This window comes from Galeopterus variegatus, unplaced genomic scaffold, assembly GCF_000696425.1.
Source record: "Galeopterus variegatus unplaced genomic scaffold, G_variegatus-3.0.2 Scaffold348, whole genome shotgun sequence".
Taxonomy (NCBI): domain Eukaryota; kingdom Metazoa; phylum Chordata; class Mammalia; order Dermoptera; family Cynocephalidae; genus Galeopterus; species Galeopterus variegatus.
Genome location: NW_007726459.1, coordinates 410,387 through 429,495, shown reverse-complemented (window position 1 = coordinate 429,495; position 19,109 = coordinate 410,387). Strand labels below are relative to the sequence as shown.

At 46.5% G+C, this 19,109-nt stretch overlaps 3 protein-coding genes across 3 annotated transcripts in view; 1 reads left to right on the top strand and 2 right to left on the bottom strand.

Moving 5' to 3' along the window:
• The window catches only part of ADAM9 (ADAM metallopeptidase domain 9), a 129,774-nt gene extending 129,413 nt beyond the window's left edge, over positions 1-361 (bottom strand). The window contains exon 1 of the mRNA XM_008567818.1: positions 197-361. Within this exon, the coding sequence (XP_008566040.1) occupies positions 197-293 (97 nt within the window). The 5' untranslated portion in view covers positions 294-361. The remainder of the gene's footprint in view (positions 1-196) is intronic.
• A 442-nt stretch (positions 362-803) lies between these two features.
• On the top strand, positions 804-8,603 carry TM2D2 (TM2 domain containing 2). The gene is made up of 6 exons (XM_008567822.1): positions 804-968; positions 1,051-1,294; positions 1,813-1,905; positions 2,807-2,894; positions 5,335-5,450; positions 6,963-8,603. Exons 1-6 carry the CDS (start codon positions 866-868, stop codon positions 7,174-7,176), a joined length of 858 nt encoding a protein of 285 aa, XP_008566044.1. The 5' UTR covers positions 804-865; the 3' UTR covers positions 7,177-8,603.
• The window catches only part of HTRA4 (HtrA serine peptidase 4), a 12,028-nt gene continuing 372 nt past the window's right edge, over positions 7,454-19,109 (bottom strand). Inside the window, exons 2-10 of the mRNA XM_008567821.1 lie at positions 18,759-18,847; positions 18,610-18,709; positions 17,673-17,877; positions 16,490-16,684; positions 16,016-16,048; positions 14,339-14,453; positions 13,892-13,949; positions 13,393-13,488; positions 7,454-9,963 (exon numbers count right to left, since the gene is read on the bottom strand). Of these exons, the coding sequence (XP_008566043.1) occupies positions 9,798-9,963; positions 13,393-13,488; positions 13,892-13,949; positions 14,339-14,453; positions 16,016-16,048; positions 16,490-16,684; positions 17,673-17,877; positions 18,610-18,709; positions 18,759-18,847 (1,057 nt within the window). The 3' untranslated portion in view covers positions 7,454-9,797. The remainder of the gene's footprint in view (positions 9,964-13,392; positions 13,489-13,891; positions 13,950-14,338; positions 14,454-16,015; positions 16,049-16,489; positions 16,685-17,672; positions 17,878-18,609; positions 18,710-18,758; positions 18,848-19,109) is intronic.

The following is a 19,109-nucleotide window of genomic DNA, read 5'->3' as shown; positions in this document are numbered from 1 at the left end:
AGCAAGGTCCCGGCAGCGCGGCCCCGAGCCGCGGCTCTCAGCGCTGTCCACACGGCCACACTCATCTGCGGCTCCGCCTCCGGCCCCGGGTCCCGTCCCCGAACCAGGCCCCCGCGCTGCCGGGCGCCGCGGCTTCACTCCGAGCGCCTCAGCCCAGGGAAACGACAACCCCGAGGGACCCTGAGGCGACACGCACCTGGCCGCGCCCCGCCGAGGACTGGGCCCGCCGGGCCAAACAGCAGCAACCACTGGAGACAGAAGGTCCCGGAGGCCGAGCCCGCGCCGGGCTTCATCTCGGCAGATCCCGCGGGTCCTCTCAGCACCGCGTCGCCTCTGCCTCCGCCTCCTCCATAGCTCTCCAACCCTGTGGTGGCCCCAGGGCTGGCCGGGATGCGCGCGCCCGGGTGCGAGCGCGCGCGCGGCACTGACGCAATTCGGCCCTTGGTCCGAGCGCGCTCCCGACATCGCGCCCGCCGCGCTGACGTAGGAAAATTGCAGCCCCCGGCGGGAGAAAGGGTTTCCAGAGCGGCCGCTAGAACCTGCCCCGGCCTGCCCCGCCCGTCACCGCCGCCCCGCCCCCCGGCCCCAGCCCCGCCTACTTTCGGGGTCGAGGGAGCCGATTAGAGCAAAAGGAGGAGGAGCGTGAGACCCAAAGAGGAACCGGGAAGCAGAGGGGAGCGCAGCCCCGCCCCCTGCCCAGCCGCTTCTGGTTGGCTGACGGGGCGAGCGGAGCGCCGAGCTGCGCGCCCATTGGCTGCTTGGCGGCGAGGCGGGGCTACGCGAAGGCCGGAGCGGGCAGGGCTGGGGTTGGCGGGGCCGGCTGGCTCGGGGTCGAGGCCGGGTCTGCACCTGCGGGCCTGAGGAGATGGTGCTGGGCGGGTGGCCGCTGAGTTACGTGCTGCTGTGCGGCCAGGCGGCTTTGCTGCTGGGGAACCTGCTTCTGCTGCACTGCGTCTCGCTTCATCTCGGCAGATCCCGCGGGTCCTCTCAGCACCGCGTCGCCTCTGCCTCCGCCTCCTCCATAGCTCTCCAACCCTGTGGTGGCCCCAGGGCTGGCCGGGATGCGCGCGCCCGGGTGCGAGCGCGCGCGCGGCACTGACGCAATTCGGCCCTTGGTCCGAGCGCGCTCCCGACATCGCGCCCGCCGCGCTGACGTAGGAAAATTGCAGCCCCCGGCGGGAGAAAGGGTTTCCAGAGCGGCCGCTAGAACCTGCCCCGGCCTGCCCCGCCCGTCCCCGCCGCCCCTGCCTCCCCCCACACCCACCTATCCCCGCCCGGTCAAAGGAGGAGGAGCGTGAGACCCAAAGAGGAACCGGGAAGCAGAGGGGAGCGCAGCCCCGCCCCCTAAAGGAGGAGGAGCGTGAGACCCAAAGAGGAACCGGGAAGCAGAGGGGAGCGCAGCCCCGCCCCCTAAAGGAGGAGGAGCGTGAGACCCAAAGAGGAACCGGGAAGCAGAGGGGAGCGCAGCCCCGCCCCCTAAAGGAGGAGGAGCGTGAGACCCAAAGAGGAACCGGGAAGCAGAGGGGAGCGCAGCCCCGCCCCCTAAAGGAGGAGGAGCGTGAGACCCAAAGAGGAACCGGGAAGCAGAGGGGAGCGCAGCCCCGCCCCCTAAAGGAGGAGGAGCGTGAGACCCAAAGAGGAACCGGGAAGCAGAGGGGAGCGCAGCCCCGCCCCCTAAAGGAGGAGGAGCGTGAGACCCAAAGAGGAACCGGGAAGCAGAGGGGAGCGCAGCCCCGCCCCCTAAAGGAGGAGGAGCGTGAGACCCAAAGAGGAACCGGGAAGCAGAGGGGAGCGCAGCCCCGCCCCCTAAAGGAGGAGGAGCGTGAGACCCAAAGAGGAACCGGGAAGCAGAGGGGAGCGCAGCCCCGCCCCCTCCAGCTCTCCAGTCACCCTCTGCTCCTACTTGGTAGCTGCGCAGTTGGCGAGGCGGGTGGACGTGGAGCCCGGGCGGGGATAGGTGGGTGTGGGGGGAGGCAGGGGCGGCGGGGACGGCCTTTTTCAGACCTTCTCCGCGTGAGGACCCGGGCGTCGACACGCGGGAGGTGACTACCGTGACGGGATTCTCACGCCTGTCACCCATGCGGAGACACCTGGTGTGTCGGGGACAGGTTCTTTGGGATCCCGAAAGGGAACTAGGGAGGAGTGACAGCACATAGCCTCTGGAGGAGGGGACCGGGCCGAGCCTTCTGCTCCCTGCGCCCTTTGGTAAAGGAGAATCCACCGTACTGAGTGAGGCACAAACGGGATCAATGACCTGTCCCTGACTGCAAGGCACGTCTTTTTTAAAAGCAACATCCTTGCCGTTGCAGAACCAAGCCTTTTTTTTTTTTTTGAGGCTGGCGGGAACGCGGATCCGAACCCTGTCCTTGGTGTTCCAACACCGCGCTCGAACCAACTGAGCTAACCATTGAGCCACAGCCATTTTTTAACATCTCTTTTTGATCAAATAGAAAAGGCGTTTGTGAAATGCAAAGAGAACCCCTTGGCTTAGAGTTTGCCCCCATAGCCCTGTGGCTGTTTGCCTAGGGAAGAGATGAAGCTATGGCAGGAGTAGAATCCATGTAGAAACAGGACCAGAAACACCTCCCTTTCCCAACAGAAGAGCCATAGCTAGCTGCAAATTTGACCTGCTGTGCTTCCATCTGATTGACATCACCTCTTGGCTTGGAAAAGAGTCTACAGAGTTAAATTGAACCCCGGAAAACTTGGTGAAGAAAGGTCTCTTGCCTGTTTTGATTATGTGCATGCAGACGATTTGCAAAGACATGTGGTAAATGACGATCATGATCTTACTGGTGATTTACAGACCCGAGGAATTTATAGAATGTGAAGACCCTGTGGATCATGTTGGAAATGCAACTGCATCCCAGGAACTTGGTTATGGTTGTCTGAAGGTGGGTTTTTGTTTTATTGTACAAACTCTTCCATAGAGAAATAGAACCGGCTAAATGCTGTTACAGAAAACTATAAGGGATATGTAGTTACTTTTTTGTAGAATTTTGTCAGAGTAATGATTACTGGAAATTTCCAGGATGGCCAGGGTCAGTGGCTGAACAAGACATCTGGTTTTCTCAGGAAGGAGCAGTCTCTGTGCCACAGCCACCCAGGTGCTAAGACCAACCTGTGGTTCCTTTGCCCATTGAGATTGACAGATTTGAGGCCAAAATGTCACTTCTGGCTATCCATCAAGGCATGCACTTTCCTGAAAGAGCAGAAGAAAGGCTATATACTTTCTAAAACTGATGATGGATAGAGCAATATCTTTGTTACTAACACATTTGGGGCGAAGATCCTCTTGCCAATGACCTTTCATTTCACAAGGCAAGCAGGTTCCACCATGTCCTAAGGATATAGATAGGGTCTATCAGTATATGTCTTTGTAAGAAGTCTTCCAGGGAAAGCCTTTGGTAACAATGGCGTCTTGGAATGGAAAGAAGCCATTCAGTTCCATTAATGATATCGGTAGAGCTGGGTGCACACTTCTTACTGTTACTGTATTAGGTTCTTGGGTCCCAAAGTCATAGAAATGAACAATGCACCCAGCAATAAAAGCAAGCAATGCTTTATTGAAAGAGGAGATAGACTTATGCATAGGGGGGGTAGCTACAGGAACACTAGCCCCTAAGGAGAGTTGTTCAAGGTCCTTTATAGGGAAAGGGGTTAAGGGGTGCAGGCCGGAGTCATCATTCTGCACCTCTGGAGGTGGCGCATTGTGTTCTTCATGGTTGCAGCATGGGCACATGCTCAGTTAGGGCTTTGGTCCTTGCGCCTGCTCATTGGGGCTAAGATGGTGGTGGTGTTCGTTATCGTCACCCCAGGAAGGTTATTGTAGTGGTCACCTTGAAGCTTTGTGCACATGGGGGAATTTCTAAGGGGGGTCTTAAGCTTAATCTGTAACATAATTTTTATAATGACAGTAAACAAGCCTTGGGGTGGGGTTTTACAACTCAGTGAGTATCTATTCCCCTCCAATTTCAGTTTATTTTATTAGGGCAGGCCATGGGGGTAATCATGTGTGTGTTGAGGGGGTGGTTCCTGACCGAGGAGTGGAAAACTAACAAAGTGTCCTGTGCAGGAAAAATGGAGTCAGTTTGGTTCACAGGCCTAGCCCTATTCTGTCTCCCTGCCTAGTCAGTCTCTCACAAACCAATGAAGTTCACACATCTCCTCCCCACCATGGACTTTTCATTAGTTGTGCTGCATAATGCAAGTCAAGATTCAATCAGGTATTAAGATAATTACGGGAAAATATTTTTCTACTAAATCAGACACAGAGGAATAAGCCTGAGTAATAAGACCAAAAAGGCAGCTCTTACCAAAATAATGTGTAAAGAAATACTGTAAATACAGTGAAATTTTGTACTGATAATTATTGATAAAAAGCTTGATTAGCATTGTATAGAGATAACTTACTCTTGCCCATTTTAATTAAAAATTGAGTTTATCCTGTCCAGGCACACAAATTCTCACTTCACCTGGCAGTTCTGAAGGACTGGCAATTATCAGGGCAAGGACTGAGCATGCTTACTTCCCAGGCACTTCTCTTTGAGGAACACTCCAACGGGAACAGTACTAAAGTACTAATAAGGTGCCGTAAAAAAATGTACAGCTGGGATTTCTCTGCTAGAATTCAGCTAAGCAAAGGGTAAGAGGCCCAGTTCTGAAATTTTTGGCTGCAATTTAAACTTATACTGTAGATGTACTACAGATATATGATAATCACATATTCATGACCTAAATAAAGCCCTGAGTCAGATGATATTCTGAGTTCTTCCCTAATTCTGTTACTTTATAATGGATATAAAGCAGACTTCCAATGCACATTGGCTTTTTAAATACCCATTTCCAGATGTTCAGTTATGTGTTCTTTTTCCTGTAAGTACAGGATAATTAAAGCATTGTGTCTATCCCTTCTAAAGGGCATTTAATGAAATTGATTCTAATATTTTTACTATATTATTAAAGAAGCCAGTCATGGAGGGAAAAAAACAGGACTTTATTTAAAACAATGGACAGGGCTGGCTGTTTAGCCCAGCTGGTTAGAGCATGGTGCTGATAACACCAAGGTCCAGGGTTCAATCCCTGTACCGGCCAGTTGCCACAAATAAATAAATACATAAATAAAGATAACAGTGTACATTAGGATGGACCCATCTAAAATTGCTTGAAGTATATCACTAAATTTCTTGCTCTTGAGCACAGCTTTACCCAACCTTGTTAGAATAATTATAGTACTGAGGCATCTTTTATGAATGAATATAAAGTTATATTTTTGTGTTGCTCACTTTGGTGGGTTTATGTTTGTTTGTTTTGGTTTGGATTGTCATTCTGCAGTTCGGTGGTCAGGCGCACAGTGATGTGGAACACACCTCAGTTCAGTGCCGGGCCCTGGATGGAATTGAGTGTGCCAGTCCTAGGACATTCCTAAGGGAGAATAAACCTTGTGTGAAGTAAGTGTCACTTTGAATGAGGTGGTTGGTACTTGGATGGAAGTACTTGTTTTTTTGGGGGGTGGGGGGTTCAGTTTTGTTTTGGGGGTTTTTTTGATGTGACTTTTAAGTGTTAAAGAGGGAATGTGATTACTACTGTGCATAATCCATTGACAGAGGCAATGTGGTTATAGCACAGAGGACACTGGACTCGAGACCAGAAGTCATAAGTTCTAAATGGCTCTTTCACTAACTAGCTAAGTGCCTTTGGGCACTCAGAGTCTGTCCCCTCATCTACAAAATGAAGGAGTTGAACCAGATAACCTAACTCCAAAATCCCTATGACAGGCATAAACACTTTGAAAATCACCTCAGCATTTTAGGAATAAAGGTTTTATCATTAAAAGTGTCAGCTCTTCACTCTGAAAACCAGTTTACCTTCAATTTAATAGATTAGGGTCATTTCTGTAAATTCTTGAAGGCACACAATTTATTTATACCATTTGCTAATGGAAAGAGTCTATGGCTATGTTTAGTGATATTGGAGCACCTGCAGTTAGATGTCATCACAGTGTGTCAGGACAGAAGCCTTATGAAGTCCCCACTCTTAGCTTCCACAAGGCAATAGGAAAGGTGTATGGAGATCAAGTATTCATTTAAGGAAAGACAGTGCTTCCTTAGAGAACTACACTCAGAAGGCGGCGGCTAAGCCTCATGGAAGGAGCCTGTGACGGGCAGAATGGGAGCCCAGACGCCACTCCTACCATGATGCCTATTGTGCAAATGTGCTTAATAATTTCTTGTCCAATCCAGCTCTGCAGAAGTCAATGTTTATTCTTGGAGGTCCTCCACATATCTTAGCAAATACTCTTTTGAGACCCTAGACCAACTTGAGGTTTTGGGGGTTGGGGAGTTAGAGAGTATATTGTGAAAAAATTTTGCTTAATTTTTCGTATATTGTTTGACATCTTAAAAAACCTATCTGGTTGGAGAAAGACTCTCCCTCCCAAGCCTAGTGAAGTCTTAAAGATAGCAAAGGGCCCAGACAGGAGCATGTCTTTCATATGCAAACTAACCATCCCAGGGCTGTGCTGCCTCTGTCTGGTCTGTGCACCCCAGAGAAAATAGTCCTCTGCCTTAATCATCCCAGGGCCAGGTACCAGGCAACTGGGGACCACCCTATACCGTGGAGCCCACTGAAATTATTCAAACTAGCCAATCCTAAACTGTTTGCCCTGCCCTGCACTGCCTTGCCTTTCCTACAGAAACCCCAGTAAAGGCCTAACCCTTCCCCTTTCCCATGTGGCCCTGCATAGTGGGTCATGCCTCCTGTCTAGGACCTATGAGTATAATAAACTTCGTTTTTTTCCTGAGCCTTTCCTGTGTCTCCTCTTGTGGCTGCACCTGACTTACCATATCAGAAAGAATACAAAACGGAGGGTAAGAGGCCACAGAGGGACTGCAGCACCATCTTTTCACTTGTGTTAAATTCATTCATCTTTAAGTATTTTAATTTTCATGTCTTTTGTCTAGGTATACTGGACACTACTTTATAACCACTCTACTCTACTCCTTCTTCCTGGGATGTTTTGGAGTAGATCGTTTCTGCTTGGGACACACTGGCACAGCAGTAGGGAAGCTGTTGACACTTGGAGGACTTGGGATTTGGTGGTTTGTTGACCTTATTTTGCTTATTACGGGAGGGCTGATGCCAAGTGATGGCAGCAACTGGTGCACTATTTATTAAAATGCTCCTGTTACGGCCCAGGGGAGGCAAGTGAATGCTCTGTCTCCGGAATTCATGTCTACAGGCTCAGAATTCTTCTTTGATATCAGCCCTGACCATTACTGTCCCCCTTTGGTGGGAATGTTTGGTTAAGAAGCCTTCTTTGGACTTTGGGTGTTCAACCCAAATTTCACCTTGCAGACTAGAAATGACAAGCAAACAGTGTTGTGGGATTCACATTCATACCTTTCCTCATGTACAAAATATAAAGGATAGTGACTTAACCGATAGGCAGCAGAAGGATTTCCATACTCTTTATTTCTGTACATTGCTATATCTTCAGTCCTTTGGAGCAAGTGGATCCACCACGATGAGCGGAGTGAATATTTTTATCCATGTGCCTTTTGTGGCCCGGAGTCTTCATGCAGAGGAGATCTGAAGCTGAGCCAATGAAAATCATCAGCAGAAGTGGAAATGGCCATGGATTTTAATACACAGTGAAATTCTGACTTTCTGAATTTAAATTGCAAAATAAATTTTGCCATTCTGGAATGCATATGAGTATTTTCAGCAGGGAGAATGAAACTCAAAATTATATTTGTTTTTCTGAAAGGTAGGCATTCAAAATGATCCACCCTACTGATAAACCCTTTTGGGTCGCCATTTTTATGATCCAGGGGCAGTATATGCAGTACATTAATTTCTTCATTCCCATTATGTTTTGAAAGCCAGTCATATCAGACATATATAAGCTGAGCTATTCCTCTTGGCAGAATTGTCCTATCCAAAAATTAGTATTTACCAGTTTATGGAACCCGTGTTTTAGGCTGATAAAAAAGATTTCATACAAGTAACTGTAAAACTGTTCTTCATGATCAGGTAAGATAAAGTGAGGAGCCTCATGATCTTGGAAAGAAAAACTTCTTACCTAAAGGATATTGAATACTAGGGTGGAACTGGAATGTGATTTATGGGTCCAAAGAGAAACTGAACACATTCTCTCAGAATATGCGTGGTACTAAAAGCTCTCTCTGTGGGCTACAGCAAGCAGAAAAAGATACAGAAAAGCTTTTGCATTCCCAAGTCACTGGACTGGGAATAAAAAGAAATGTTCCGAATTATAAGTGGTTTTAAAAACTTAGTTCCCATCCTTTGCAATCTAAGTTGAAAAGAACTGATAAATATAAATAAAAGGTGAAATTTGTGGACAAGTCAAACTAAGAGCCTCCTATTCAGAATAATTTACAAATTCTAGAAACAATACAGGTAGAACTACTCAAAGTTTACTTTCAGAATAATTGACTTAAAGACCAAGAATAACAGTTAAAATAACTTCCCTGGATACATTCTATCATTTTGTAGCAGCTTGCCTGAGATTTTCTGCATTATCATCGCTGATTAATATGATCACTGTTCTTACATTATTAAAGATGGCAATTGTGTAAAAATTTTAAACATATTATTCTGTTCTGTCATGAAAGTTCTGTACCACACTGACCATGGCCTTAACCTTGCTTATAACCATAATAATTAGTAGACTCTTTGTTCTTTTTTTTTTCAGGTGGCGGGGGGTGGGTGGCCAGTACAGGTAGACTCTTAATTCATAATCTCTATACCCTAAGGCAGTATTTTTTTTTTAATTATTGTGGATTTAGAAACTAGACTCTCCCCAGAAATATGGACATACACATAAAATTTTGCATAGAATTTAAGGGGGCTCGGGGATGCCATATTTAAAAAAAAAAAAAAGCCTCACTTCTAAGGAAAGTCTGGAAAACAAAAACTAAAATTAAAGTCTTACCCAAAATAAGATACTTTTAAGACATAAATTCTGCCTCGTCGCACGTTTTTTTTTTAATCTCCCTAAGGATATTCACAAAACCCATCAGAAGTTGTTTTCTTAAAAATCTTTGGCAGCTCCAAGACTTGAAATCATTAATTAATGTTGCCAGGAAGAAGAGCTTGAGTAAAAAGCCAGAAGTCTATAAATTATTGAAGAAGCTATTTTATAGAAGAAGCCTTTCTCACAAAACTGTTGGAGACCAAAGTTGTTTCCACTGCTAGGACGATAATTGAAGAATGATTAGTAACATTCCTGTGTGACAACTGGTAATTGTCAGTTTCAATTTGACTTCTAAACAATTCCCACTCTATATCCACAAACCCTGGCCAAACGTGATACAACCTGCAAAACTGATTAAAGCGTATTATTAAAAATGTGAGTACCTTTGCCCTCGGGATTCAGGTTGTTTCTAAATACTTGGTGGATACATCTATTTATGTATGTGTGTGTTATATCTAGTTTGTGGCTATAGAGAAGGTTCAAAATACTAAAAGGTCCCTCTATCATGGTTAAATTAGAAACTGTCCCTGTTTTTTGTTTCCTTTCTTTAAATAAGATTTTATCAGCTCCCCTGACCGCCTGACACCGTGTCCTCCTTCCACCTGGCTTAGTGAGTCTTCCTAGCGCAGTACAGCACCCCCAACCTAGTGATCCCTGAATATATGTGTATTTAAAGTATCTCTTTTTCTCTATAAGAAAGAGAAAGCTAAAGCCTCTTGCCATCTTTGGCACATCTTCAATACAAACCAGGTAATATAACTTTGGTTTTGTTAGATAATCTCTCTTTAAAGCAAGATACTTAATTGATTATTTCAGGTGTGACTGTCAGAAATAAAATTTGATTTCCCCGACGAACAGCGATGGAAAGGGAATCATTGTCCTTAACAGCTTCAGTAACATCACTTGTGGTAGTAACAGCTTGCCCGTTTATGCTGACAATTACATCGTGGTCTCGCAACCCAGACCTGGAGGGGGAGAGAAAAAGACCATGAAACTATAAGAATTTTACCATCCTCATCTAGAATTTACTGTCTCTCTCTTATGGTTCTAGTGTTTTGCTGGCATTAAACATACAAACCAGGAAACCAGAAATAGCCTCAATCCTTCCAAATATGAGGCTGTTCTATGATATGCTGAAGGACGTCTGAAGGACAACGATCCTATTTCCATTATAAAATTAATTCCTATCAGAATCAGGGGTAAGAAGTGTATTCCCCCATATACTGGGTGTGGTCTGGAATGGGGTGTTTAGCTTCTAATTTCTATTACTCTCAGGCCCTGCTAACTTCAAACTTACTCCTGGTTTCACCAACAAAAATGCAAAGCTCAAGCGATGCCCTTTCCCCAGACTGTGATACTCTGTTCAGTCTGACTTTGACAGACCACCTGCTAGCCCCATCTTTCCCCACAGTTTATGGAATTGGCGAATTTGCTGAGTTACATTATACAAGTTCTGCTTCCAGTGAATCCAAAAGCCAGTCAGCCTTCTAAGTCTAAATATTTAGAACCCTGGTATTGGGCTCCTGTTGGGAAAAAATAGGAAAATGGTCAGGGCCCCTCAGATGTTCAGAGTCTTGCCGAGCATTTGCTGTACATGTCCTCAGGTGTACCTCGTTATTACTTAATGTGATTGCGTTTGGGCACCCAGGTGTCCAGGGCTGTGGACTTAAGTATAAAAGACTAACAGCTCTGATCCACGCTGCTTCTCAGAACTCTCACAGAAGCCACTAGGACAGCTGCTCCTAGATCTGAATAGAACCCATTCATTATTCTATATCCACGGCTCCCAGGACCTTTTTTTTTCTATTACCTACCTCACAGACCTGCGTGTGGAGAGTTTGTGACCCACTCTGTGCAACAGACTCGAGGGGTCTGTAAGCCCTAGCTTTACAGCTCCTGTTCCCCAAAACTGTGATTATATTTAGTCTCCAACATATTCGCTTCACAGAGTATATAATCTAGAAACAAAAGCCAGCTCCAAATACAAAACACTGATATTCAGCCGAGCTATGATTTATTTGTCTTAATGTGAAAACAGGCTGAAAGAGGAACATCAAATTAAATGACTGCAGGAGACACCATTTAAGAGAAATGGGAAAGTCGAGGAAGAATGATAATGTGGTAGGATTACCAAGGTACATGCAGTTTAAAATGAAATAGGAAATTTAAAGCAAGAGGGTGTGAAAAGCTTGAGTACAGAGCTAAAAGCAGGAAAAGCTTTTAAACAAGCACAGTTTAGGAGGATGACTTGGGACAGTGTGCACAAGGAAAGAATAACTTAATTCATAGTTCTGTGAACAGGAAAAGAGAAAAAGAAGAAACCTGCAAATTATTACTGAGTACCTACTATGCACCAAATAGGAAGAACTAAGGCTCGGACAGGATAAGTGACGGTCGCCATGTCACATAACTTGTAAGAGGCTAAAGTAGGAGTTGGACCTGAGTCTTTCAGACTTGAGAATCCATTCTCTTGCCACTAAATCACTCTGCCTCTCAGAAACAAGAAAAGCAGCCACAAAAGCAGGAAAACGGAGGGTTAATCCAGGGTCTACACCCCTGCTCTCTGATTTGCTGTGTAACGCTATGAGTTAACTAATCTCTCTGTACAAGAACTGCTTCCTCTGTAAAATAATACCTATATCATAAGACCACTGGGGGCTCAAACAAATACATGAAACACTGTAAATGGTGCCTGACATATAGTAAATGCTTCATTAGTGCCAGCTATTATTATGGTAATTATTATTATTATTAGGTATAAGTTGAGTGAAAGCCAGAAAGAATGGATTTCTGTTTACCAGTGACTTCCAGCAGTAATTCTCACATTTTAATGCATACGTACGAATCACCTGTGGCTCTTGTTAAAAATGCAGATTCTGATTCAGTGGATTAAGGATGAGGCCTGTGATTCTGCATGTCTAACAAGCTCCAGCGGATGCTGATGATACTGGTCTACAGACCACATTTTTAATAGCAAGGACTTAGCTGAAAGAAACAGCTCTGGCCCTGTACCAGAAGTTAAAAATAAAGGGGCGGGTGTGGGGTGGAGCAGAGCAGGAATCAGGAAAGTCTAGAACAGGCCAAATTTAGTAACATGAGACCTAACACTTAGCTATGCTGAACAGTTAGTACCTGTGATTTCTTTCCCCCTAATAAGAGTTATCATACTCTAAACAGATTACTGACCTCTTGAAAAACAAAAAGAGAGAGGTAATAAAGAAGTACAAGAGAGAGGCCCAGAAGAATACTACTGGTAGGACAAGCCACCTCTCCCCGCAGTAGTTAGTGTTAAGTGTTCCAAAATAACTGTGAAATCAGCTGGGGAACCTTCTCTTGGGGACTGTTCTAGCCTTTGCTTTATTACACTTTGCTGGCCTCTGATACTGTCATCCAGAGTTCAAAGAGAAAAGTGTTTTAAAATATCTAAAATATATACTTAAACATAACATTCTGGATTCTTCCCATTCTTAATAATTATTAACTAATAATAACTATTAACTAAGTAATTATTAATAGTTATTAGTACTTAATAGTTATTAATTACTTAATACTAATAGTTATTAAGTAATAACTGTTAATATTGAAAGAGTAGATATGGGAATTCCTAGCAAAATTAATTTAAACTTAGGCTATTAACTCATGAGATCTTCTTGGGCTACAGAGAACCACCCCCCTCCCCCCCTGCAGAAAAAGGCCTTTACAAGAACACAAGTCTAAATATCAGCACTGTCCAACAGAAATGTAATTCAAGCCACATATGTCACTTTAAATTTTCTAGTAGTCACATTTTTTAAAATTTTTAAACAGATGAAATTAATGTTAATAATATAGCTTATTTAACTCAATATATCCAAAATATTATCATTTTAACATGTAATGAATACTTCTTTAATTATTACTAGGCATCTTACACTCCGTTTCATATGTCTTTGAAATCCACTTGAAACAACACACATGCCCACTATGGTGCTATACGATGACAACACCTTACACAATGCAGTGGTTAAGGTGAAATGCAGCTCTTCCAAAAACAAAAGGCATGTTTAACGGAAAAATATTTTACACTGCCTCTGGATTTTTTCATTTAAGTTAATTAAAATTATATAAAATTTAAGGGCTGGCCAGTTAGCTCGGTTGGTTAAAGCACAGTGTTACAATACCAAGGTCAAGGGTTCAGACGCCCATACTGGCCAGCTGCCAAAAAATCAGTAAATAAATAAAATTAAAATTCAGTTCCTCAGTCACGCTGGCCACATTCCAAGTGTTCAATACACACTACCTGTAGGTAGTGGCCACGGGACTGCACAGAGCAAGTCCAGGTCCTACAGCCACTCACCCCAGCACGCATCTAGAGAGGACAAAGGTGGCCAGGCCAAGGCCCGCAATCCTCTCACCTTTCAGCGGCTGTTCCTTGAATCACTTCATACACAAAAACCCCGGAACTCACATCAGGGAAGTCTGGGTCCTGCCTTTTCATGTCTTGGAGAAAGCTAAGAGAAGGGAGCAGGTGAGGAAACACAATGCGTTAGTCTCCTGAGCCCTGGAAAAGCCTAGAACTCTTAGCAGCTCCTCCATTTGTTCTGCTCAAGACTCACGGCAGCCACTGAGGATTCCACGAAGCCCATCACAATCATTCCCCCTGGGTGCAGTCTGATCCTCTGCGCCAAAGCCTGAACCATCAGACGCAATAAAATACAGCCACGGTGGGACACGACGTAGCGTTAATGCTGGTGCAGGCAGAGGCAGGTACTTACCTGAGACAGACAGGGCCTGCAGTCACCAGAGAACCTAGCTGCAGTCCAAATGCTTTAGCTTTTCTGTTAAGACTGTCCAGCTTTTGCCATAGCTTTTGCCTCTGAAAACCAACCCAGACATATTCAAATACGTGCTTACTTCATAGTGAGGGGCAGCATTCGCAGACCCAGGTATTTCTTCTGTGAAAAAGCCTTTCCTGGCAAAGAAAGTTATAATGTGTTACTAACTCCAAACCTCCTTTACCTTTGGCAGAGCTTAAAGACACCCGAGTCCCAGAACCTCTTTGCTATTATAGCTGCCCTTTCAGGCTTTCCGCCAAGAAATAGATGCTTCCGAGGAGCCTTGGTCATTAGCATCCACCCCTCCCACCCACCTCCTCACCTCTGGCTCATGGGTTTCATTCCACACTAGTTCCATACAAGCTTTGTGCCTAGTCCCCCCATATTGCCACCCAAACCACCATTATAAGAGCTGAGGACCAGTGACCCAGTTCTCTACAGGACAGAATTCAAACAGCCGTCTCCACAAAAGACTGAGTGCTCCTGAAAAACAAAAGACAGAATGAAAACATCCAGGTCCTCTTACCTTTCAGCTGGCGCTCGTGGTATTCTGCCAAGAACTGCTTGATTCGATCTGAAGGAATCGCAAAGGAGATTCCCGCAGTCACCTTCAGCGTGTTTATGCCAATCACATCCCCATCCTGGCAAGGAAGGAAACATCGTTCAGTCCCGAAGTTCTGCAAACGGAACAGGCAAAACTAGGACAAGCAGAGAAGGGGGTGAAGCTAGTCAGTCAGGGTCAGAACACGGAGAGGCAACAGGAGATCGGTGCCTCTTCCACAGAGACCCACGGATGTCACTTCACGGGCGAATGGTGCGGCAGGACAGCAGAGGGGAGCTGCGCGGACACATGCGTCGCCTGTTTTCCCAGGTCACAGGGTCAAGGCTGCTGAGGATTTTTTTTAATCTTGAGTTCATTTTTTCCTTCAGTAAGTTACATTGATTTTATTTATTTTTTTATTTATTATTTTTATTTTTATTTTCTTTTTTTTTTTAAAGATGACCTGTAAGGGGATCTTAACCCTTGACTTGTCAGCACCACGCTCTCCCAAGTGAGCCACGGGCCGGCCCTTCCATTGATTTTAAAACTGAGCCACAGTTTCTATTTTGACACAGATAAGAGGACAAGGAATATTTGCTTTTTTATTACTTACATAAAATTAAAAATAAACATGAAAAGGCAAAAAGCTGTTGGATATTCAGCAACATTTCAATGAAACCACTCATAAGAATTAGCAAAATTTACTTTAGGTAACAAAGCTCCACTAAGCTAAAGATAGAAAGTAGAAAACACTTTCCTCTCTGCGCACTTTGTCATCCTTTAGCGTTTGTTAGGTAATGGGAGGGATAGAAAAGAGATTTCCAATTGTATTAAAATACATTTTGTAGTTCAGTTGGTCTGGAGTGTGGACTGAAATTCTACATTTCATCGCTGCTCTAGTAAATTCATTGTCTAATGGAGAAGTCAGGAACAAATTACATGCAATGTTTTGAGTAAAAAGCACCCAATCATTTCACATACAATTCGTCCTCTTAAGAGCAAATGTAGTGTTTAAAAAGGAACCAAAAGTAATCAGCTGAGTAAAAGACTCAGAAAGCACGATCCCAGGCTGCATGTCAAACAGCACTGCACTCTCTTATGTTTTCACTAGTATTTGAACAATTAAAAACACTGGCATTTCCACTAGAGACACTGAATAAAATTTAAGAATAAAATACATGACAGACAATGGATTCTGGTTGTGGCTTTTCTGTCACCTATAAGCAGGTCAAAACTAAAAACCTGGACAGACCACATTATGTAATTAGCATTTTTAGCTGAGGGACAGTTTTTCATAAGCAGCAGCAGGGGTCTTCAAGGATATACATTACACAGCATACTTGGTCATTTGGCATAAATCTGAGTTAAATATCCAGGGCTTTTGGTAACTATCCAATGAAAATGGAAAGCATATTGAAGAGAAAAACTTTGAAGTAAGTCAAAGCCAGAAGCCTGGTGCTCTCCATAGGATGAAATCACACACTAGGATGAGAAATTCATCATAGCCCTTGAATCTTCCCTAACAATTCACTCAAGATCCAAGAACAGAAAAACATCATTGTACAACTCTGCACAAGAGCGGTACCCTAGTCTGCATCATGGGGTTTGTAAAGTCTGAAAGTTAAGAAGAAACATGAGGTAGCAAGGAAAGTAGCCACTTACCAAGTTCACCAGGGGCCCCCCGGAATTCCCATGCTGAAGACAGAATTTGAAAAAGCCATCAGTAAAGCCAATGAACACATTTCCCCTTGTCATTTATACATAGTTCCCAAAGAGGTTTACCACAAGCAGCCTCCTCGAGTGAACTCCTGTTCCCCCAAGGCAGACTAAATGACGCCCCCTACCATCACCAGTACTGAAGTCAGTGTAGGTAAAGGACACAGCAAAAGGACTGTCACCTTCTACAGCAGCGGTCATCTCTCTGGCAGGCCCGAGAGACCACCCAATATCATGGATGCCCATTATCATATCAAAAGGCTGAACTCTAACAACGTGGTACTCCATTCCTCTCACAGGATCGAACTGAACTCCGGACATCCCCAAAAGGCCATAGGGAAAGGGGGTGGCTCTGAGGTTTTCTTCTCACTGTGCTGCCAGGATTTTATGGGTTGAGGACGAACCTCCTAAGTAGCTTACGTTAATTATGGCATCAGTCTGGATGTAGTCCATGTCCGAGTCCTTCAGCCCCAGCTCTTTGCCCTCTCGCTGTGTAGTGCTGACAATCCCTGCGGTCACCGTGTTCTGCAGAGAAAACGGGCTGCCCAAGGCCACCACGAACTCTCCAGCCCGCAGGTCAGAGGATCTTCCCAGCAGCAGTACAGGAAGGTCAGTCTGCCCGTGGTCAAGGAGGACAGAAGGAGGGAGCAGGACAGAAGGGGTTAAGAACAAATCAGGAGCAGGACTGACCGATATTTGTGCGTAGCACATACATGACACCACCTCTGTCGTGGTGGCACTTGTCATCTGAGAAGCACCCACCCACACGGGAGCTATGACGGCCTTATCCTTCCTCTTCAAAGTCCAACCACCACCAAGCTCTCACTTAAACTGATCAGGATCATCTCCAAGGTCTAAAATCATTGTTTTGTAGAAGTTTTTATTAATACACTACCAGTGACGTAGCTGCTGAACATAAGCCGACATTGGCAATTTCCTTAGCATCAATTCCAGCTCAAAAGTTCACAGTTAAAGTGAATAAGCCACAAACAGTAAGGAGATCTGGAGCAGCACTTTTCAAACTGTCATGGCCATTGAAATGCAGATCCTGAGTCTGCACATCTGGGTGAGGTTCAGCATCAATTCCAGCTCAAAAGTTCACAGTTAAAGTGAATAAGCCACAAACAGTAAGGAGATCCGGAGCAGCACTTTTCAAACTGTCATGGCCATTGAAATGCAGATCCTGAGTCTGCACATCTGGGTGAGGTTCGAGATGCCGCATTTCTAGAAAGCGCTCGGATGACATGTCAATGCTGCTGGTGTGCAGAGCACCCTTTGGGCACAAGGACCCCAAAGTATTCCTTAGTGCTTGGGGTTCACTGCCATTGTTTCTGGCATCCTAAGACAAGCGGGGAAATAATTTCCCCAGAAGCAGCATCTGTTGGACAAGGAGTCTCGGGAGAAGAAAAACAGAGTGCTGGGTAGTGAACAGAAATTGCTGGGGACATACAGATAGGACAGGAAGAAAAGAAACAAAAGAGGGAGTGAAAAACAGAAACCGGACAGAGCTAGATAGAAAAGATGTGGGGTGGGAGGGGAGGGGGAATCAGCAAATAGATGAAAAGCCCAAACTAGCCGACTCTGAGGGGCCTCAGACGCTCACCTTCGGCTCAATCTTCACCAGTGCGAGATCCAGTTTATGGTCCACGTCCTCGACAGTGGCTTCGTACTGCACCCCGCTCTGCAGCTCCACCCGGATCCGCTGCTGGTTCGAGAGGACGTGTGCGTTGGTGACAATGAGCCCATCCTGGGACACTATGAACCCAGAGGCACTGGACGCAGGAATGTCTTGGCTGCCAAGAGGTGACCTGTCTCCAAAAGACAACAGAATAGGCAGAAAGTGAGGGGACCGAGCCACAGTCTGAGTCACGGGAACCTCACACTCAGACACACGTCTGTCCCGTTTCCTCGGATATTTCACCGCTCTCTGTCCGTTTTCGTTTTCTCCGTGGATAAGTGGACTCTGCACACACGGTGCCCGGACCGCCTCTCGTGAGCACAGACAAGAGCCGTGTCCTGTTCCCAGGACCCTGTGCCCTCCTTCAGAGCTGGTCGTGCAGCAACCTGTGGGTCCCTGCTGCCAAGAGGCTGAACCTAGTCCTCACACTGTGGGCAAAGTGGCTCCAGCACCACAGGACCAAGTCGCAGTAGGTCAAAGGGGTCTGGTTCTGGCTTAGTTTCCACTATCACCTGGCCTTGTGACACAGGACAAATGAATGCTGCCCTCTGGGTCTGGGTCCCCTGCACGCAAACGAGAAGGCTGGGCAAGGTCATCACCAAGATGCCTGTAGCTATCACATCTGACCTGAGGTTCTGTCTGTGGGAGAGCAGGGAGTGTGCCCGGCCACCCCGGTGCCCACCCCAGTGCCCAGGAGTGACTCAATCCTCGTGCCCATGCCCGTGGCTCGATGACCTCGAACAGGTTATCAGCGTGTCGGAGCCTCAGTTTCCTCGCAGTGGTTTTCATGATTAAATGAAACATGAGGCTTTGAGGGGCCTGGACCGGGAAGGCGGCCACGTCCTCCCGCCGCCCCCGTCACCTGCGGAACAGCTGCAGGTGGACCACGGCCGGTGCCACCTTGTCCACCACGGCGGCGAGGAAGTTGTGCTCGCTCCGGGGCCGCCCGGCGCCTCCGGTCCCTGCGAAGAAATGCCCCGTGCGTGGGGGTCCCCGTCAGGTGTCACATGCCAGAGCTCAGCCCCCTCCCGTCCTCCTCCTTCCAGTCCTCGGTGTCCCCTCCTGCGGCCCCGCAAGGACAGCCCTTGAAGGAACCAGATCTGTCACCGTGGTTGGAAAACAATTAAAAGGGGAGACGGTTCTCAAAAAGGGAACGGGGAGAACCTCGTGGCGACAGGATCCAAGAGCGACCCCCTAGGAGGAAAGGACGCCAGGGACAGAGGGGCTGGGTCCTGGGGCCCCTGAGGCACCTGGGGCCCCTGAGGTGGCGGCCCGAGCGCGGCCCCGCTCACCTGCGTCCCCGGAGTCGCCCTCGTGCGCGGGCGCGGCTGGGAGCGCGCACAGGCGGGGACGCGGCGGGAC